We start from the raw sequence: 23108 nt of genomic DNA, 5'->3' as shown, positions 1-23108 counted from the left end.
GTAAATATATTTTAAAGCTGTGTGTTTTGTTGCATGAAAGTGTGTAGACAATATATTTTAACATTTTTAATAAAATATAATTTCTTATTTGTGCTGTATTATTCACTCACACCAGAAGCCGTCCAGTACATCATATCCTGGTCTGCAGCATGCTCAAAGTCTAGTGTGATTGTCCCTTAAGTGGCACATTAAACCCCGCCTCCAGAAAGTGCTAAACCTATAAGAGAATATTTCTCTACACTATGCACACTGGATATTCTCACCAGTAGTGTGCCACAGTTGTGCAGCTCTCCGATGAGGACGCTGCCATTGATGAAGAGGTGAGCCGAGTGTATGGTGTTGAAGAGATGCCGTACACTGGGCTGCAGGCGGCCATTCAGCTGACTGTCGATGTAAAACTCCCAGGGATTCGCTGGCTTCTGCACCTGTGAGCAGCAGAGGAACACACAGAGTGGATATTCCCTCGGTTTCAACTTAAACAGCAAACATACAGTTTCTCGAACTAGAAAAGCACCATGAAGTTAAAGGGATGTTCCTGGTTTCAATACAAGTTAAGATCAGTCGACAGCATTTATGACAATGTTGATAACCACATAAATAAATTTGACTCGTTCCTCCTTTTCTTTAAAAAAAGCAAAAATATGAGTTACAATGAGACACTTACAATGGAAGTCAATGGGGCCGATCCATAAACATTAAAATACTCACTGTTTCAATAATACAGACACAAGACATGAACAATATGTGTGTTAACATGAGTTTAGTGTGATAAAATCACTTACTAACCTTACTTGCCAATCACAAATGTTCTCTACGACAAGCTATTAAACTGAAATGTGTGTAAATCTGCGTAATATTTTTGCCAACAAGGGCTTATTTTTTTCATAAGTTTTCACTTTTATTTCCAATGCAGACTTTTCACAGAGCACACAAATATTCATCTCACACTGTGTATAAAGTTGAGAAGCAACACCTCGCTGCCATGAGATTCTCACTAATATCTTTGAATCAGGAATAATATGCATTATAAAACATGCTATAAAAATAAAACAATATTGTACTGTTTGGTCCTCACCTTCAGAAAGAGTTTTTGTGTTGTCATCAGATTGGTGGCCTGGTATACTGTGGCAAAAGCCCCCTGTCCGAGAACAAAGTCCACCCGCAGTGACTCTCCTGCTGAGGGTGAAAGATGAAGATATATATAAAAAAAAAAGCTTGACTCCTCAACAAGCTGCATGATATGAGGTATCGTTCATGTCTGATGTGGTGGTAAGCACATCAAACATCTATGAAAATGTCTTGGTTTGTGTTCTGCAGGAGAAAGAAAGTCATAAGGTTGAGTAAATGATGAGAGGACTATTATTTTTGGGTGAACTATCCCTTTGCATGAGTATTTGTGATTCATGCCTTAACACTTAACAGACCATCATTTATGGAGGTTCGGCTAGTTTAGAATGACTCACCAATCTGAACAGTCATTTTGGGAGTGATGGTGGGCAGGCGACAGCTCCAGACAGTGAGGTTGGGATGGGAAGAGAGAGGAGGCTGCAGGTTCGACAGCAGGGAGACTATCAGGTCCTCATCCCAGGGATCTGACACCAGATTCACACAGACTGCAGAAAAAAAAAAAAATGACATGAGCGCATTATTGGACACAAGCCAAAGTTTGTGTATAGAATGCTTTATATAGAACAGTATCCTCAATGCACTGTAATGCATGCATTGTAGGGATGGGTAAAATTATTGATTTGCCAATGCATCATGATCTTCATTTCAACAATCTCGATATACATTTTTTAAATCCCCAGATTGATCTTTCACCCTATGCGGCAACCCTTTACAATTTCTAAAAGCTAAATTCAAGCACTTTAAGCACTTCAAGGACCTTGTGTGAACTCTGTAAACAGTTTAAAAAAACATGGTAGTGGTCAAATCAAGCGATACAGAGATTATGATGTTTGAGGAGTCATTTCATTTATGATCACATGGACAGAAAACAATGTTTAATATTTGCCATGAGTTATGCCACGATATGGTTCATAATATATCGAAATTCGATATCGTCCCATCCATAGTAATAGACCTAAAATTAGGCTTCATTTTTTCGAAGCAAAATAAAGTTTGTAATTCTTTTGCGTTTAATTTTGGGGTGAAATATGACCCGCACATGATTACATAACCCCAACAGCTCAGGAGAGCAGTGATGTCAATAATACCTGGTCTGGATGTGTCCATGGGGCTCATAGGAACCTCCACTCCACCGACAGCCTTCTGAGCCGGACTCAGCAGAAGCATTGCACTTCCTACCGCAGGAAAAGAGATTTTCTTGGAGCTCTGTGGTGGGTTGGCAACATCCAGATCTGGTTCCGTCAGCCGTTGAGGGCTGTCTGTGCAGAGCCACTTTGGACTTGATGCTAGGTCTGGACTCATGGGTTCTTCCTGAACTGGTTTAGAGGCTTGCGTTGGACTCATTAAGAGAGATTCATGAAACGACTGCAGAGCCTTCCCCCCAGATCTTCGCCGCTGGAATGATTTCTTTGGAAGGAGAAATGGTACATCTTTAGGAGCTGAGAGCATGTCTAAATGCTGCTCTGCCATTGGCTCTGGATTCGTTGCCCACAGGACGTGTGGTTCGGGTGCTTTCTCTGGACTCTGGTAGATGGCCCAGGCAGGCTTGGTGATGACGCTCCATTCTGCTCCAGAGGTCGGACTCATCATGACATCAAGATCTGGATCTGTTGTATGTGCATAGCTGTCCATCTGTAACCAGTGCAGTCCAGGAGCATGTTTTGGACTCATCAGGACATCTTGCTCACAGAGGGACCTGCTGACAACATCCTGACTCTTCAAAGGCTTCCTCCCTGAATCTTGCCTGTGAAAGGACCTCTTTGGCATGAGAACATCAACAACGTCTTCATGTACTGAGACATCTCTATTAGGGGCAAATACATTAGATTGCATCGGATCTGGTTCTGGCTCTTTCTCTGGGCACTGATAGATGCTCCAGCTGGGTCTGGTGCTTATGTTGATGGACTTCATGGGCTCATCCTCCGCCCTCAGGTCTGTTTGATCGGGGAAGGACAGGGCAGCCAGCGGGTCCCTGCTGCAAGTCATTTGGCTGTGTTGGGCCAGAGAAAGCCCCTGACTCTGATGAGCCAAAGACACGCCCTCTCCAACAATAGTACCTTGAGCACGCATGCTGCACTCGGCCACCTCTGGCGCCTTCTCATCCACTGGACTCTGCTCAATGATAGGACTGCAGGCAAATGAGAAACTGGCCAATCAGCTACAAGAAACAATAAGCGCTTTTGCACCATCAGGCCGAATGGTTTCAAGCATAGCATTTCTCCTTGAGCACGGTTCAGTTCAGGAAACCATTCCCATCCTAGAATTCTCAGCATGGTTGGATTACACACACGGTTGGTCAATTGCCCATGAAGAACAGTTCATTCTAATCCCGATTTCACAGCACCACAGTGAACAAAAAAAAAAAAGAAGAATGTAACCATGCCATTGATCCCGGATTGATACGGTTTCCTCAACGAGAACCATTCGGCCCAATGATGAAAAAACAGACAGGAAGAGAGATAGGATTGCAGCTGAAGAGAATGGCTATATTTGGAATGGAAACTACCTTACTGCATACCATTTTTGAAAGTGTAGCAGTATGAATGAAAAAAATTATCAAATGCTAGTATAACACTGCATGTTTAATTCATAGTAATGAGTTATCTTGGAAAATAATACAATATATTTACATTTTTTAACCCATATTTCTACAACAATCTATCTACCTTTGAAAAAGAGTATTTTTTTATTTAATTAAATGCAATAACACTAACTTGGGGGGTTGCTATTCATCTTATTTACCTTTTAAAACTTTTCAATTACACCATTCATTTGCATAAGCACATTTTTGTTCATTTTAACTACTATAGAAACCTATACTTCTATAGGTTGAAGCATGAAGAAAATATGAGAGCGTGTCATGACACATGTAACTAAAAGAATGTTCATTAAAGTGTACTGGGACTAAAATCAGCCCAGCACTGGGCAACGGTGACACAAAATGAACATCATAATAATTCTGCTCAGCTGAAAATACGGAATTATGTAAGACATATGCTTTCACATGATTACATACATTTGAAATATTCTAAATTAATATTTTATTTGTATAAAATTAGTAGAGTATTACATTTTTCTGATTACGTCCAAAATATTATAAATGAAGGCTCTACAATTCATTTGAATAAAAAGTCCACTCTCCATGATCCGTGATATAGCGTCCCATGATAAACCATTACACCCCTAGTCTCACCCCTTCATTTCTGTCTGTGTGTATTCTGTATTGTGGCTGAATTATTGATCTGTGTTATAGTCTCGCTCATTCATTTCCAACGGTCAGTCAAATTTGACCGCAAACATCAGAAGTGTCACTTTTATTTGTCTCACAGCCTAAACTCAAAGAATTCAGTCCAATTTTGGGTGTGTGTGTGTTCAGATGGCAAATGTAGCAAAAAAAAACCAAGCCTCGAGCCACTATAAAATATACAATTATTATTAAAGAAACACAACTGATTTCAGTAAAATGAACATACTGAGAAGAAGGGTTAAAGTAGAGCATAACCAGAAATATGGTTATGCTCTACTTTAACCCTTCTTCTTCTTTATATGCACTAGGGTCGCCACGGTGTATGGCGTTACCGGTTTTACTCAGTCCAAGGGACAACACCGGTGTGAAATTTTATACCAGAAAAAAGGGAGAAACATTATGAATGTAACTTCCAATATCAATAAAATAACCTAACAAATCAAAAACCTTCAATAAAGAATAGTTGCCTAATGAAGAGTATGCAACCCATGATAAATTAACCTAAATAAAGCATTGAAAGCCAGATGTTCTTTACCAATGTATCAAATTACACATGCAGAGAAGTACGCAACTTTCAATTGCAGGTAGCGAATATAAAATACACGGATAACGGTTAAGACGTCTCAGATTTGGAATGACCCAAGAAATGCTGTTATACACACAGACAGGCGCTTGAAGAAACACACTTTATTACAGTATTAAGAGCAAATGACAGAAAAGCCGACTATACACATCTGACTTGCTGTTTGATCAGAGGTGTGCAGTTTCGTGAAACACACGTATGTAAAGGGTTCTCACTCTTTCTTTGTTTCAGTCTTCTGAATTTTTTTTGCAAGAATAGTATCGTCTGTGAGAATGATGTAAATAACCTCAGACATCTCAGTTCAGGAGGTATTTTTAGTTCAGTTCACTTTATTTACACAGAGCAATTCATTGTGAACGCAACTCTGCTGCCTATACATCTGTGATAAAAACATAAAATAATACAAAAACACGATCACCATGAACCATGATTTATATTTCAGTGATTATTAAAATCATTATAATTATGTTTACATTTAGAATGTTTTTTAGATCTTAATTTGTATTAGTAATTTTCCACCTGTTGTCATAGACAGATACTTGCATGACAGCAAATGGAAAGGTGGTTATATATGACTTTAAAAAAAAAAAAAATTTAAAAAACATTTGACCACTTTGTTAATTTAATTACTTTTAAGTTTTTTTGAAGTGCAATTTGGATTTAAAAATATCTGGTTTAAGTTTTTCATTTTTTAAATAAATTAATTTTCAATGCAAAATCACAAAAGCAAGAACAGCCAGGGAGGTTGATGAAATTGGATATATATATCCTAAATATTGTAACATATTTCTTGCATATCACCCAGCCCTAGGAGGGAATAAAACAAATGTATTCATACACATTCAAAGTCATTAACCTTACAAAGCATCTAAACTGGGTCCAGGGATGAAAGGTAATAAAACACCAAAATTAAACCCGCAACAACCCACAATAAGTGATGTATTTGCCCGGACAACGAAATACCCGAATGGTCGCCCATGATGGAGAGAATGCATGGATGAAGAAGGTTCGTTGCCAAAGAGATGTTGCCTTTCACAACTGTTGAAAAGGCATCTTTCAAAAAGTTAAACAACACACATTTTAATTGCACTTCCTTTTTTCAGTTTTTTTAGTTTAATTTGAAATCAAGCTGCCTTGCGTAGGATATTGCTTAACGAAAATTAATCCATAGTACCACTTAGTGTCCAACAAGCAGTAATACCAGAGCCATACAGAGAGAGAGTTGCAACAACTCCATTGACTCCAATGGAAAGTTTTTTTTTCAGCAATGGCGGCTCGTGGAGCCTCTCAGTAGTTCCCGGAAGTAGCAGCAAACACATGCCGCGCCGTAGAGATGCAGCAGAACAAACCGTTTGCAACGCACTTTTAAAAAGGCGAGACGTTTAAAGAATAATATTATCTTATTCTGTATATTATCAGTACATCTAAATAAAAATAAATTAAAACCTTATAGTTGAGTATTACTCATTAAATTAGGAGATAAGGGATGTTATCGGATAACTAACAGATTAGGCAAGGATTGGAGCTGGATAAAGTTAGTAACGAACACCCTATTCATTGTAAAATCTGTTCTCTTGATTCAGTTTCATCCATCGTTTTAAAAAAAAAAGTAATATTGTAATATATTATTACAATTTAAAATAACTGTTTTCTATTTTAATGTATTTTAAAATGTAATTTACTCCTGTGATGCCAAGCTGAATTTTCAGCCTTATTACTTTTGAACGGCAGTTTATATACGAGTATGCTTAAGTTGTTTTAAAGCTGAATATATTGTGTATATGAATAAGTATTGTAAGAATTATACATTAGATATATAATATTTATAATACATAAATAATTATATTACTATATACACTCACCTAAAGTATTATTAGGAACACCTGTTCAATTTCTCATTAATGCAATTATCTAATCAACCAATCACATGGCAGTTGCTTCAATGCATTTAGGGGTGTGGTCCTGGTCAAGACAATCTCCTGAACTCCAAACTGAATGTCAGAATGGGAAAGAAAGGTGATTTAAGCAATTTTGAGCGTGGCATGGTTGTTGGTGCAAGACGGGCCGGTCTGAGTATTTCACAATCTGCTCAGTTACTGGGATGTTCACGCACAACCATTTCTAGGGTTTACAAAGAATGGTGTGAAAAGGGAAAAACATCCAGTATGCGGCAGTCCTGTGGGCGAAAATGCCTTGTTGATGCTAGAGGTCAGAGGAGAATGGGCCGACTGATTCAAGCTGATAGAAGAGCAACTTTGCCTGAAATAACCACTCGTTACAACCGAGGTATGCAGCAAAGCATTTGTGAAGCCACAACACGCACAACCTTGAGGCGGATGGGCTACAACAGCAGAAGACCCCACCAGGTACCACTCATCTCCACTACAAATAGGAAAAAGAGGCTACAATTTGCAAGAGCTCACCAAAATTGGACAGTTTGAGACTGGAAAAATGTTGCCTGGTCTGATGAGTCTCGATTTCTGTTGAGACATTCAGATGGTAGAGTCAGAATTTGGCGTAAACAGAATGAGAACATGGATCCATCATGCCTTGTTACCACTGTGCAGGCTGGTGGTGGTGGTGTAATGGTGTGGGGAATGTTTTCTTGGCACACTTTAGGCCCCTTAGTGCCAATTGGGCATCGTTTAAATGCCACGGCCTACCTGAGCATTGTTTCTGACCATGTCCATCCCTTTATGGCCACCATGTACCCATCCTCTGATGGCTACTTCCAGCAGGATAATGCACCATGTCACAAAGCTCGAATCATTTCAAATTGGTTTCTTGAACATGACAATGAGTTCACTGTACTAAAATGGCCCCCACAGTCACCAGATCTCAACCCAATAGAGCATCTTTGGGATGTGGTGGAACGGGAGCTTCGTGCCCTGGATGTGCATCCCACAAATCTCCATCAACTGCAAGATGCTATCCTATCAATATGGGCCAACATTTCTAAAGAATGCTTTCAGCACCTTGTTGAATCAATGCCACGTAGAATTATGGCAGTTCTGAAGGCGAAAGGGGGTCAAACACAGTATTAGTATGTGTTCCTAATAATCCTTTAGGTGAGTGTATAGAATTGTAAGAATTGTAAACAATAAGCTTCATTTCACTAAATTTTACATTTCCGTAACTGCTGCTAATAGTTAATAGTTCATTGACCCATTGTGCGGTGCAAGCTGGAAATCACCTGTCACCAGCCTGTCTCTGTACTATCTGAAAAGTCATAAATATGACATTAGTTACCATGAGATTAGTGAAAACAATGAACATGAGGTAACATAAAAAGGCAACAGAAACCCTAGCCTGAAATAAGTTGAGGCAAATAATGGTAGCTGAACACTAATCCTCAAATATTAGCTGATTTTATCTTTAAAAAACAACATCGCTGTAACAACATACTCATGCTACATACATATGTCGGTGTGTTACATAAATATATAAAATAAATGCATTTATTGACTACTAATTACCAGAAATTGCAGTTCTGTCACTCTACTCTAACAGTTTGAAATGCCCGCCAAAGCACTTCCTGGAATCTATCAATTCCTTAAACATCTTCAAGCTGAATAATCAGATAAGTGGTTACTCATAAATTTAAAAGAACATCAGATAACGTCATGTGATACATATATACTAGGCCTAGAAAAAAAAGAAAAATATCCGATGTTACAAAAAAGAAATAGAAATCAAGTGGCATTTTTTATTCATTTTTTTGACCCCACATTACCTCCCCTTACAACATTTTAAAGTCATGTTCTGTTTCAACTAATTCTGTGGAGTATTTAAAGAGACAAATACAGTTAGAAAATCTGTTTTGCACCAAACGCTGCAACAGTACCTTCCCCCTGGTTTGGATACACTATTATTAGAGCTTGCTGCCCGTCGCTCTTGCAGGCGTCCACCTATGCATGTACTGCTCTTATCATGGAAGCGATAGGCCGAGAAACAAAATTGAAATTTACTAAATCGTTCACTTGCAAATATAGGCTACTTCACTGACACCCCAACCCAACCCTCCAAAGAAAAAAAAAACCTCATCAGATCTGCGCAAATCACACGAATCACCTATTTTGGATTAAAAATGGCGAATTTCGCCAAAAGGCAACTAGTTTGCAGGTATGAATATAAAATCCATTTTATTCATTTCCCCCCGAAAATGGTATGTGAGCCATGTATTTTTACGCTTAGAGTATCAATTCACTTGCTTTGCAACATGCACATGTCTGACTCATTTAACAGTGGCATTCTTGTGTTTCACGTGAGGAACGCCATTTATATGAGATTGTTCCAAAACAGTCACTTCTGAGGTTCTATTCCAGTTATGACGTTGCCTATGTAGACAGCGAGGCAAGTTTTAGAAAAGAAATTGGTCTATTCTGATCGGTTTATATATTTAATAGTAAATCCTTTATTCTTGGAGGATTGAATCTGCTTGAATGGGTCATAATGCTCCAGAATAATGACGATGTGTTTGATAAGGACAGTACCTGAGTTTAGTGGGCTGCCGCAAGAATGGATTTTCCTCAGGACAGCCAACAGCTCTGAGTGGCATGTTTTCCTCTGGTAGAGAACAATCATTAATAAGACATCCCTGAATACTGCTAGATAAAGAGTACTGGACTCTTGATTAAAGGCTCAGTACTGATTAATGCTTTCATGTAGTTGAGTACCTGACTCCTGCTCCATATCCCATGAGTGAGGAGCATGAGGGTGGAGCGGTGTGGACACCAGATGAGCAGACAGGGCGAAATCACAGGTGTGGTTGGGACACGGGCCCACTGAGACGTTACGAGCGCCCCATACGGTACTCTCATCTGTTATAGACTCAGTGCTGACTGGAGTGTCCTGATGAACAGATATAGTACAACAACAGCGAAAGGCAACGTCAACAAAGAGTCCATCAGTTTACTAATTATTCATTGTTTAGTTTCTTAATGAAGGCCTTTGACCAATTGGAAAATGTAATGTTTAAAAATAATAAAATGCCTTAAAGTTGATATGAAATCCAAATTGACCCCATTTATTTTCTTAATGCATGTGACTTGTCGTTATGGTGAATGATTAATCCATGAATATTTGCTACTTTCTTTTTTTTTTTTTTTTAAAGGGACGAGCATTGAAAATCACTTGAAATTTACTTAATTGGATAGTAAAACGTTATTGGATGTGAAGTGCACATTAAATCGCGGGTATCTCAAATACGTAACAGCTCTGACAACTAACAGTAAGTTTACATAGTACACCAAGTTCTTATAAATCAAAAGAGGAAAATTTGATTCCTCATGATATTACAGTTTCACTGCCGTATGTATTAATAAATGCAGTTGTTTTGCTGGCCTAGAGTCCTTACATTGGCTTTGGATACTGGGATTTCCGTCAGCGCTCTGCTCACGGCTGGATTGGTTCTTTTCACAGCCGCATCAGAACTGCAGGACATACAGACAGAAAACAGTCAGAACGAGACAGACAGCATATATGTGACAGAGTGGATGAAGGCCTGATCATACCCTCCATTCTCCTGCTCAGCTTTGTCCTGGAAAATCATGAATGGAGTCATGCTGGGCGGTTTAACACACAAGGGGGCACTACCTTAAAAACACAAGATGACAGAATCACAGTGCGTTCTAACCGGGTGCACCACAACAAGCCGCAATCTCGAAATGCAGGTGTCCAGAATTTCTAAAGTGAAATGCAGAGCAAAGTGACAAAATCGCAGCCAATCAGAACATGTTTGATGTTAAATATACAGCTATATGGTGTGGGAGCACCACACGACAAAAATAGAAACCAAGCGACTTGCAAAATGTATTTTTGCGTGATGCTGTTGACCGTTGTGGTTAGAGTAGGAATAGAATTTGAGTCTTCAAAATCTGCATTCTTCTGCCATTGTGGACTGTAAACTATAAAGAAATACTTACTAATATACTAAAGTACATAATAAAATGTTGCAAGCACTACGGAATCTACAGTGCCACAGCAAAAGAACGTTTTACATTGAGTTGTGGCCAGAGTTGCTGAAGCGTCTTTGACATGGTTGCTTCTCGAGCTACAAGCGACTTTCTTCTGCAGAACACAAATGAAGATTTTTAGAAGAATATTTCAGCTCTGTAGGTCCATACAATGCAAGTGAATGGTGACCAGAACTCAGAAGGTCCAAAAAGCATTTTTAAGGATTAAAAGTAATCCATACAACTCCAGTGGTTTAATCCATGTCTTCAGAAGTGAGATAAGTGTGGGTGAGAAACAGATCAATATTTAAGTCCTTTTTTTATTGTAAATCTACATTTTCACTTAAACTTTTTTTAAATTATTTAACAGCGTGAAAATATACTGATAAATAGCATCCGTTAACAAAATATTTAAAGAAGACCACCTCAGGCAAAGTCCCTTTAAAACAAATCAGTGGATCATTTATGTGAGCTAGTCCATTTACATGAACCATCCAAACAAACCGACTCGCTAAAATGAAGAGTTCCCAACACATAAGTGACACATTTATTTGAACCGGTTCATTTACATTCACTTAAATGATTCAGTTTCCCAGTTCTGCATGAGAGTGGACGGTTCAGGTGAGTGTGTTTGATTGCTCCCTCAGCTCCATTGCGGTGTTCACAATATAATGTGAACTCGTTGGAAAATGTAGCTTGTTGCACTTCTGTAAAAATATCTGAACTACCATCACTGTCAGTTACTAGTGTCGCTACTAACTCCTTGGATACTATGATTTTACAAACACAATAAACAGACAACAAATCTATCTATTGTGTGGTCCTCTCACTGGTTGCACACAAAAACAAAACAATGCAACTAGTGTAGGCCGATTCAAACAAATAACTTATTTTAATAAATTGGTAAAAAAAAGTCTCCTGTATCAGTCTTGAACTCACAAAATACCCATGTTAATTGGTCAAAGGACTCACTCACTGAAAGCATCATTAGGCCACCGAGTGATGACTTCAGAACATACCAGTTATTCTGCAGCTCTTCTCAAAGCTGTCCTCAGGCTGGATGAGGCTGTTGAACATGGTCTCCTGGAGGAGCGTGGGTGCCTGAAACATGTCCATGATCACACCTACATGAACAGACACAGATCAGAAAATCAAAAACCACACACACCAGTAGCACCACACAAACTAACATATAATAAATCAACATGTGACCTAATCTACAGATCAAAATATCATATCAAGTGTTTGCAAGCAAATTATGACAAATGACGATCTCCAAATTGCCCTCTGGCCTTAAATCAGGTGTGTGTGTTTGTGTGTGCATTCTTACCCAAAGCCTCTCGTGTGTTGACAGTGGGGGAAGGTTGAACACGAGATGGTGTGGCGTGAATGAAACCCAGTGATGTGTTTGGAGTAACGTGAGAGTGATTGAAACCTCCACATGATGCTGCGAGAGAGAGCGAGAGAGAGAGAGAGAGAGAGAGAGAGTGAGCGCACATACAGCAGCTGTACAGGAAGTGATGTACATGAGAAGGAATACTCACTGTCTGCTGTTCCATCTCCATCTGCCTCGCCCGGTTTATATACATCACTAAGGACAGACAAAGACACATTAAAGCTCACAAAAATGAGTGCATTCAAGAAAACAAAGTGGTTTACTCACCCTCATGTTGTTCCAAACCACGTATGACATTTTACTAGAATGTTAGCATATTCACTTTCATTGTACTGTAGACAACAACAGATCCAATAATAGTCAGTGGTAACTTGAGCTTAACGTACTACTGAACATCTACTTTTGGGCTCCAGAAAAAAAAAAAAAGAAAAAGAAAGTTACAACTAACAATGGCTTTACTTTTGTGAATTGAATAAATCTGAATTTGATTTATTTAGTCAGGGGGCCAATTCTGAAAAGGGCTTCTGTTAAGACTTTTGTGGACATGTTTTGGTACAAGCTGTCACCTTATTTTTTTAGTTAGAAGATACCCATAGGTAAGATATTAGGGTGGTTATCAAGCTGAAATTTTTTTTTTGTGACTTGTACAAGCAATTTCAGGCCAATTTTTTGGTTTCCTGCTCAACACAACATGCCAACAATAAATGTTGAATATCTCCACAACCCCAAGGACCATATACATAAAAATGGTATCAAATGAAAGCTAACACTCATGGGATGTCTGCTGATGTGTCAGAATGAACATTTATTGTACAGCGTAAGAGACAACAGAACTAGAACATGAAAAAAACAATCTCCGCCTAAAGAGAACCAGTTTTCAAAGTGAATATCAGCTTGGAAACATAACATAGTATCCCAAAACCTCTATCAATCAGTACCCCTATATATGGGAATGAGTCAAGCCAAGTTTAAAGCTTGTAGGGAGAGAGAGTGCAATGCTAGATTTCGGAAAAGTCCCACAGAGTTTGACATGGATGTGTTTGATACTCACTGATCTCCTCTGCTCTCCGGGACAGCACAGTGGCTGCTCTGCATCAGGGACGTGCTGGCATTGCTGTGTGATCCTGGATCAAGCAGACTCTCTCTAAAGCCACGAACTGCGCCGCTTGCTTCTGGCACGTGTCTGGAGTACAGAGTGTAGTCTGATTTCACCTCATGTCCAGTGCGGAGCTGCAGTCCTGTATGAGGCTGGGACGTTGCTGCTGGCTCCGGGGCTTCAACAGTGCGTTGTGCGGCTCTCTGCATGTGACTCTACAGGAAAACAGTTATAATGTTTGTTTTCATAATCTTCCATCAAAATGTATTGCAATTCTCTTCTCGGCTGCTGATGTAAGCAAGGCTGCAAGCAGCGCTGGTGTGAGAACACTTAGTTAATCAGGACAGGTTTAGGGAGTCTGTACCTCTGGCTGTAGAGTCACATTCTTCTCCAGATCATCCAGGAGCTGCTTCATCTTCCTCACCTCCTCCTCATCCTCCCACAGTCTGCGATGCTCCTCCGCTGATCAAACAACAGTTGTTACAGCACACGCATTACTTAAACATGTCAAATTCACATGATATTCATTATAAGAGGCCCCAGAAATATAACAGCGAGCTCAAGTGCAGTCAGAGACGTTCCTGCCCAAACAATCCCAAACCCCCCCTTTTATAACAGACACAGAGCAGGCAGTCCTTTATCAGCTAATCTTGAAGATAACAGAGACACTAGCATAGAAACCGGTACCTGAAGAAATGAAACCAGAATAACACTGGGCTTGTGACAACTACATTAAAGCATATAGGAAGATAAAACAGAAATGCTAAATATCCATATAAATGCAACAAGAAATGTAATTAAAAGAAACAAATGAAATTAATATGGTGAATATGTTAAAATGATATACTGAAAAGAAAAAAAAATACTGAATAGAACACAACACAATGTCTTTGTTCGCCAAATTACTAATGTTCACACTTCTGCTCTCTTGGCATGAGTGCTCCTCAGATAAGATTCACACACAAGTGTCTTTACAAACCAATTATCCAAGAACTTTTCATCACAAATAATGAGTAAAAATAATACTTCTGGTTTTTAATTATTAATCCTTAAATTGACCTCACATGTGCAATGCTCTACATCTCACAACAAAGCTTAAAAAGGACTGGGAGAGCTGACTACCACACCCGGAGACACGAGTTCGAATCCAGGGTGTACTGACTCAAACCAGGTCTCCTAAACAACCAAACTGGCCCAGTTGCTAGGGAGGGTAGAGTCACTTTGGGGTAACCTCCTAGTGGTCACTATAATGCGTTTTGCTCTCGGTGGGGTGTGTGTGTATGCCGCAGAGAAATAGGACTACAGTAGAGTCACTACATCACCATGAGGACTTTAGAGTGCATTGGGAATTGGACATTCCAAATTGGGGAGAAACAGGAGAGGACAGGGGGATAATTTATTTTCTAAAATAGTTTGATTCGGTCACAATTAAAAAAAATATATAAAATAACAATTACCACAAAATGCACCATAGTTTTACTACAGTAATCATATTTGAACCATGATACAGGTGGTAAACCATAACAATAATTCAGAAAAAAGAAAACTATGGTCATAATTAAGGCTGTCACGATTATAAAATTTGACTGACGATTAAATAATAAACAAACAATTTCCATTATGAAGACTGTGTGTGATAACAGCAAATTAACGGTTTGTTAATGATTGTTTACATCTCGTATCTATACTTTTGAAAGAGAGTATTTTAACATTTACAGATTGACCCCATTAACTTCCATTGTAAGTGTCTCAGATTTTTGTTTATTTATTTACTTTTATGGTAAACTAAATTTTTAACCATAAATGCTGTTGATTGATCTTAACTGGTGTTGAATCCGGAATATTCCTTTAAGGTGCGCTTATTAGACATTTATTTAAGACACTTATTAAGTCATTTATACATATTTAAATTGGTATCATATAATAAAATAGGGATATGATTTCCTTTAAGGTTTTAAAAACTTGAAAAATATTGCACAGGGGTAGAATGACATGAAATATTATATTTTAATACTCAATATAATCCAAATTATTAAAATATAATTGCTATTCAGGTTTGATGGGTTCTAAAAAAAAAATTATATTACAGTACTACCAATACTACATATTAGGGTTGCTTCGATACCAACATTTTGGCTTCGGTACGATACAAGCTCTGGAACCTCGGTATCAATACTAAATCGCTAATTAGGCAACAAATAAAAACCTATGATTTTTTTTATGAAATTACACAGAAAATGACTTGATTAAAAGAACTGCATTAAGGCTTATGTCGAACACTACATCATTTTCACTCGCCGACAGTTTTGTGGTGATCGCCGACAAAAGCCCGAAATCGTAGGCAAATCAGAGCTCGCTCCCGTGAGCGAAGATCGCAAAGTATGAATTATCAAAAGACGCGATCTGAGAGAATCGCTGATGCGTCACCGAGATATTTAGAATGTTAAATATCTGGAACAGTCTGCGATTCCAAATCTCGCAATGTGAAATATGTTTTGACTGAATACAAATGCATTGTTGACCTACAGCCAACGAGAGAGCAAGAAACGGGGCACGGGAAGTTTCAGTGTGAGTCCCGATGTACCTGCAACAGGCTGCGGTATTGAGAAAGTCACATTGGACCGAAGCAATGGAGGAAAAATTTTAGGAACATTGGCAGGAGCACCAGATTTGATGTTTCATCTAAACTGTAGCACAATTGGGTGGAGAAAGAGAAGAGTTGGAGAGAAATTGCCAATTGATTTTTCAGTATGAGGTACTTTTTCATATTGTAACCAATAAAATATATGATGCTTTTAGGCAATTCAAAGCATACACATCACATTCTGAAATGCATAACATATGATCATGCATTTGTTTTCATATCTCAAATCACTTATCGCATGTACTCTGTTGGGAAACATAATTTGGAGTCAAGGCAGAGTCGTCGGGGATTCGTCAACAGTGAAATGTCTTGTAATGTGTTCACCCCTGTCGCCGATTCCTCATGTAATTTGAAAACTCTACGACTTACGTGATAAGACAAACAGTTATATGAATAGTACCACAATCTGACGTCTTTGAAAGTCTTGTAGTGTGTAGAAGGCATTACAGATTCAGTGTTTTCCATTTAAAATTTTCTGGATTCAGTATTAAAAGTTTTATGATTAATACATGTAGCTTTAATCAAATGAAAATATAATAATTTTTAACACATATACATATATAGGGCGGGCCGGGTTGTGATTATACACACCCGGTCCCTTATCAGGATAATTAAGCCTCCGAGAAGGATAAAGGCCGACTGCGGAGGGTGGTGCGACGAGAGAGAGAGAGAGAGAGAGATCGTTTACGGTCAGCTGATCATGTGTGTTTGTGTCGTTAAGTTTTTCATTAAACTATTATTTATATTGTCAAGCCGGTTCTCGCCGCCTCCTTTCCATTGAACTGTTTTACATACAGTATTGATGAAAATATGAAAAAAACAGTATTGATGAAAAAAACCTCTCATTCATTCTGTAGCACGCAGTGAACGGGACTGCATATTTTTATTTAAATGATCACACTTGGACATATCAAGACTTTATTTCTTTTCAAATTGTCAACGATTTCATCTAAAAACTTTCATATCACAAGATTTTTCTAATGGCAACATACTGTAAATTGGTGAATTGATGATATCTTACCATTTAAATGTTTTCAGTGTCATGATATTTCATTAGTACCCATTATTATGTCTATGTTAGTACCAGTATACTGTGCAACCCTGTTATATATGCAATAGGTGGCCAAGATGACGGACTAGGAGTTAGGCTTCTCACAGCTCTCCCTCCCTGCTCAATGTGCTAAAACAGCAGATTTAGAACAGCTAAACAGCAAATCTGAAACTTTTGTGAGTACTTTTGAATTTTGAATTTGGATTTGACAATGCCTCCGAAGAAGGCACCCCAATCTAAAGAAGTGCAGTTGTAGACGCGTCTATGGAAACTATCCTTCATAAGTTTTTTGCTGAAGCTGATAAACAATATAAAGATCGCTTTGATCGTCTGGAAAATCAGCTTGTTTCCATTAAAACAACACTGGAGGAACACTCGAAAGAGTTGGACTCCCAACGTAAGCTTACTACTTCTCTTCGTGCTCAAGTGAAATGCGCTGAGGACGCCATAACTGAGCAGTCTGAGGCTTTAAAGAAACTTCAGGAGAAATTAATCACGATGGAGGACCAGGGCAGAAGGAGCAACCTACGTATAATCAACCTGAAAGGAGGAGTAGAACATAGTAATGCACTGTCCTACCTGTTGAGCATCTTTCCTACATGGTTTCCTGAGTTGGCCTCCAACCTTCCGGAGTTTACGCGAGCACATCGCGTTGGCCGCCCGCGTTCTGCGGGTGCTTCCCCACGGCACATGATCTTTAATTGTCTTCGCCTCACTGACAGAGACAGGATCTTGGGCCTCGCAAGGAAAACACCTGCGGTAGTTGATGGTCAAACTATCCGCTTTACTGCTGACTACAGTGATTTCACTGCTCGACTCAGACGTCCCTGCTTTCCAGTAATGAACCGGGCACGTACCTTGGGGTTTGAGGCTTTTTTGTTGTATCCCGCTGTCATCAAATTCAGCCGAGGGTCGGACCAAACCCAGTTTGGTGATTTAAGTGAGGCTGTCAAGTACTTAGATTCTTTTGACTCTTCTGATCCTCATTCATTATGAGAAATATCATTTACGTCTGCTATCATGCTTGTTTGTTTATTTCCGTACGGCATGAAGCGTTATTTAACGTCTGACGTCACTTCGTGGTGACAGACTTGTTCTCATAGAGAGAGATGATTGTTTGTGGTTTACTTTTTTTTTTTTTTAAGGGAAAGGGAAGGAAGGAAGTTTGTGTACTTGAGTGGTTGATTTTCTCTGACCTTGAAGATTGCTGTTTTTGGTTGTTCAATATATGCCGTTTTATTTTATTCCACCACTGGGTCTCTGGTATAAAGCAAACAAAAATGTAATGAGTGTGTTTTCTTTTTGCTTATTAATTTATTTTACCTATTCATTTTAAGGGATTTATTATAAATCTTGAAGCACTTAATTACGTTGCGGAAAGTAACTCAGTGGTTCTATTATCAGGGGAGTGAATGAAGACAGTTTAGTTTAATTTGTTATCTTGCTTTTGTGTGTGGATTTTTGTATTATTATTATTTTTTTATTTTTTAAATGTAGGTATGATTGAGTGTTTGTGTATATGGTGTTGGCTCTCATGTTCATCTCTTCTGCACTTTCACGATTTTTACCTCACAAGGTTAGTAAGCTTTATTTTCATTGATTACAAATATATATTTTATGGGTAAAGGTCTCCATGCTATCCATCTTAACATCCGTAGTTTACTCCCTAAAATTGATCAGCTTAGAGCTTGGCTGTCCTATAATAATCCCAATATAATTACATTGTCTGAAATATGGCTTACTAATAGTACTACTGACGCTATTATTCACCTTGAAAATGATGTGATGTATAGGGCTGACAGAGGTTCCAGGGGAGGTGGCGTCTTTACTTATATTTCATCTAATCTGAGTTCACAGCTAATTATCCCTGAGGTGAAACCTGAGTTTTTCGAAGGTATCTTTGTTAAGATAACTTTTCATGCAAATAAACATTTGATAATAGGCAATATTTATCGACCACCTACAGCTCCTAAACTAGAGTCTGTTAAGAACATTTTAGCTATGGTATCATTACTGGGAGACTCGAGAGAAATTATTCTGCTGGGGGATTTTAATTTAAATTGGAATGATTCTTCTACATTCAAAGAACGTAATATGGTTAATGGTGCTAATTTGACTCAAATCATCACTGAGCCCACTAGAGTCTGCTCTAACTCTAAATCTCTCATTGACTGGATTCTTGTTTCTCATCCAAACAGAATAATGACTTCTGGAGTTCTCTCTGACTGCTTTAGCGATCATTCCATTATCCATTGTATCTGGAAAATTGCAACTCCTCATCTTCCTCCTAAATATATCAAGGTACGGAAACTAAATTATTTAATAATAATCTATTTGTTAATGACCTTCGAAGGATAAATTGGGACAGGTTCTACTTAATTCCTGATGTTGAAGCTGCATGGGATTTTTTATACTGAAGTTGGGCTAGTTATTGACAGACATGCTCCATGGAAATCCATTAAGGTTAAAGGCCATCATCTGCCTTGGGTTAATGGTGATCTTATTAATCTTTTTAAAAAGAGAGATAGGGCCCGGGTTAAACATAAACATACACAACTGCCTGAAGACTGGGAGAAATACAAACGATTACGAAATTTATGTTCAACTCAAACAAGAAACGCTAAAGCCTATTATTATCGAGATAGCCTGTCAAATGAACTAAGTAACCCAAAGCAATTCTGGATGCGAGTTAACACTCTAGTTGGTAAGTCCAATATTACTTCAAATAATATGATAATTAATAATGAAATAACTAATGATCCAGCCGTGATTTCTAATGCCTTTAGTTTGTTTTTTCTCAAATACCCCTTTTCCAACCTCCTGTTTTTCACGCAGACCCGTGTCTTAACAGCCAACCCTGCGGAAGCTCCTTCAAATTTAGACAGGTTAGATCAACGGAAGTTCAACAGGCTATTAATAAGCTTTCTAATAGCAGTAGTCCTGGCCCTGATGGTCTTGAGGCTAAGTTTATTAAACTTGCCTCGCATGTACTAGCACCACCATTGGCTGTACTTTTTAATATGTCATTTGATACATGTGAAGTGCCTCTTGCTTGGAAATGTACTAAAGTTATTCCTTTGCACAAAGGTGGAGACTCACAAATTCTGAACAATTATAGGCCAATATCAATAATTAATAGTGTGGTTAAAGTTTTTGAGAAAATAATTTTTATTCTGTTATCTGGTTATTTATCTGATAATAATTTACTTAATGCCAATCAGGTTTCAGAAAACACTTTTCCACTACCACTGCTCTCTTAAAACTCTCTAATGATATATTTTCTAGTTTTGATGACAATCTGTGTACCGGTGCCATTTTCTTAGATCTCTCCAAAGCCTTTGATTTAGTTGATCACTATATTCTATTGGATAAATTGCATGCTAATGGTCTCGCAACATCATCTTTACTCTGGTTTAATTGCTATTTTCATCATCGTCGTCAGGGGGTGTCCTACAGGGGTTGTCAGTCAGAGTATACAGGCATAGTAAAAGACTTCCCTCAAGGTTCTTCTTTGGGACCATTATTATTTTCTATTTTTGTTAATGACATGCCCTTATGTTGTACAGACTGTAATATTAATCTTTATGCCGATGATACAGTCATTTACTGTAGTAAACCCACTATCTCCGGGATAAACCTTGCTTTACAGCATGACTTCAATTCTATACAGCAGTGGCTATTGGCGAATAAACTTCTCCTTAATAAATCAAAGTCCTACTCTTTATTGTTCCATAGAAAAGCCTTGGATATAGGTGAAAACAACCTTAATCTTTGTTTTCTTGATTCCTCTCCTTTAGAGTCAACTGAGACCTTTAAATATCTTGGTGTTTGGTTGGAAACTGATTTATCTTTCAAAACTCATGTACAAGCATTGACAAACAAACTTTTCTCTCATCTTAAAATACTTTATCAATCTGTTAAATGTTTTAATTTTCCGGTCAGGAAAAGAATAGTCTTACAGCTGCTTCTGCCTATTTTGGACTATGCCGACATTATTTATCAGAACACTCCTGCTTCTTATTTGCATTCCATTGATGTTGTCTACAACAGTCTTTGCCGTTTTGTTCTCCGTTGTCCCTTCAGGACACACCACTGTGTGTTATACAGACAGTTGTCCTGGTTGGCCCCTTCTGCCAGGAGACATTCTCACTGGTTACAGTTTATTTTTCAAAGTTTTTACTTGAATTATCCAGTTTATCTCAAGCAACACTTGGTGCTTTATAATTCGCTATACAGCCTGCGATACAATGATCAGATTTTTTTTGTTGTTCCTAGAGTTAAAAGACAAGTAGGGAAATATGCATTTTGTTTTAAGGCTCCGTATGATTGGAACGATCTTCCTCTTTTTATCCGTTCTTTAACTTCACTTACAGCGTTTCGAAGGGCTCTCGCGGAATATCTTCGGATATATTTGTCTTTGTTTCTAGTTTTGTTTGTTTGACCATGGGCTTCATTGGTCATGTGTTTATTATTTCTAATTTTTATGTCTTCGTTTTTATTCATTTATTTATTATTATTGTCATTTTCATTCTCAATGTTTTTTTTTTTTTTTTTTTGTGTTACTATTAGTCCTTGACCTTGTGCAATGCTAGTCATGTGGTTGTTTTTCTGTCATGTTATCTATGGGGATCGTGTTGGGTGGGGTTGAGCATTGTGAGCTGGTGTGTGTGTATTGTTGTGTTTTGTTGTGCTGATTTTGACCGTGATATTTGCACTGCTGTTTTGGTTCTTTTTTTTTTTTTGCTTTGATGTATTGGAGGACCCCCTCGAAAACGAGATGCTTCATCTCAAGGGGATAATCCTCGTAATAAAGATATGTTTATAAATAAATATGCAATAGTAAAACATTTTTGGCCTTAACTCTTCACTTTCACGCGTTATTATTTCACACGACTGTCCGATAAAACCTTCAAGCACTTATTTTGCATGAAGACCTTGAGATTCTATTCAATCATCTCAATAGAAACGGTATAAGTGGGCGTCATCTCCTCTGTGTCACTGCATGTATGAAACCACAACGACCAAGAACATTTGCCTTTAAATGCTCGTTAAATTAAAGTGAAAAAGATTTTTGTGTGAGTTTGGCGCAGACGGCACGTGCATCCGAGCTCTTCAGAAGCAGATAATCTTCAGGAGCTCCTTTGAGTTCGGTACACAGAATTCTGAATTCAATTGAGATGCACAAACTCGCTGTTCATGGGATTTATACAGTATATTTGCTTAAAATTCCCTTATTTGGACGGTAATATGTGATTGGATTTGAAGTGCACAATAAATCGCAGTTAGACCAAATCATCCCGATCAGGTGATTATGTATTAATCACAACACGCCTAATCATAATCATTGTAGTTTAACTTTAGTAACACCATGGATAAATTGTGGTACATGTACTATGGTTTTTAAAATCATACAGTCATGGTTACTGCAGTTTCATAAGGGGATGTTTATTTTATGAAACCATGGTAAAAATCAACTATTGTGATAATACATTAAAACTGTAGGAACCATATGTTTTTTGGCAAAAAAACATCTTCTATGGGGCCATTTAGTCTCACATTCTTTTATAATATAATTTTTCTCACACCGTCTGTCTACGTCTAACATTCCTTCCATCCATCTGTGTGCTGATGCCATGTAATTTGAGTATGTCAGAGAATGGTGATCAGTGTGTATCGTGGGATGTTTTCTCACCCAGTCTGCGCTGTTCCTCCTGCTGTTTACATTTGGCAAAGTAGCGTGTGGCTCGGAGCTCTTCAAAAGACAGCTCTGATCCGTCATACTTCAGCTCATCCACACAGTACATGGACACACACTGCACCGCATTACTGCTGCTCGTCCGGCTCGGGTTATTCTCCGATCGAGAGATTCTGACCACAGAGGAAACACTTACCAACACCGCTATATTCACTTCAGTTGAACTTAACTTCTAAACCACTGACTCTGAACTGGTGCTGCAGAACTCAGATTGTACATTGGATATCAAGCAATGACTTAAAAGGATACCAAAA

General features: G+C 38.3%; 1 protein-coding gene across 2 annotated transcripts in view; it reads right to left on the bottom strand.

The window, feature by feature from the left end:
- Positions 1 to 23108, bottom strand: part of LOC127624283 (mitotic checkpoint serine/threonine-protein kinase BUB1-like) — a 33058-nt gene that overhangs the window by 5712 nt on the left and 4238 nt on the right. The window contains exons 8-21 of one of the 2 annotated variants that reach the window (XM_052099038.1): positions 22792 to 22967; positions 13769 to 13866; positions 13360 to 13619; positions 12457 to 12503; positions 12243 to 12359; positions 11932 to 12036; positions 10472 to 10553; positions 10315 to 10390; positions 9635 to 9809; positions 9452 to 9524; positions 2217 to 3256; positions 1464 to 1613; positions 1076 to 1176; positions 264 to 425 (exon numbers count right to left, since the gene is read on the bottom strand). In XM_052099038.1, coding sequence (XP_051954998.1) covers positions 264 to 425; positions 1076 to 1176; positions 1464 to 1613; positions 2217 to 3256; positions 9452 to 9524; positions 9635 to 9809; positions 10315 to 10390; positions 10472 to 10553; positions 11932 to 12036; positions 12243 to 12359; positions 12457 to 12503; positions 13360 to 13619; positions 13769 to 13866; positions 22792 to 22967 — 2662 coding nt within the window. The remainder of the gene's footprint in view (positions 1 to 263; positions 426 to 1075; positions 1177 to 1463; positions 1614 to 2216; positions 3257 to 9451; positions 9525 to 9634; positions 9810 to 10314; positions 10391 to 10471; positions 10554 to 11931; positions 12037 to 12242; positions 12360 to 12456; positions 12504 to 13359; positions 13620 to 13768; positions 13867 to 22791; positions 22968 to 23108) is intronic. The other variant, XM_052099039.1, reaches the window with a different exon arrangement.

Source organism: Xyrauchen texanus, chromosome 30, assembly GCF_025860055.1.
Source record: "Xyrauchen texanus isolate HMW12.3.18 chromosome 30, RBS_HiC_50CHRs, whole genome shotgun sequence".
In the NCBI taxonomy this organism is placed as follows: domain Eukaryota; kingdom Metazoa; phylum Chordata; class Actinopteri; order Cypriniformes; family Catostomidae; genus Xyrauchen; species Xyrauchen texanus.
Note: the sequence above shows the minus strand (reverse complement) of the source record. Positions and strands in the feature narration are given on the sequence as shown.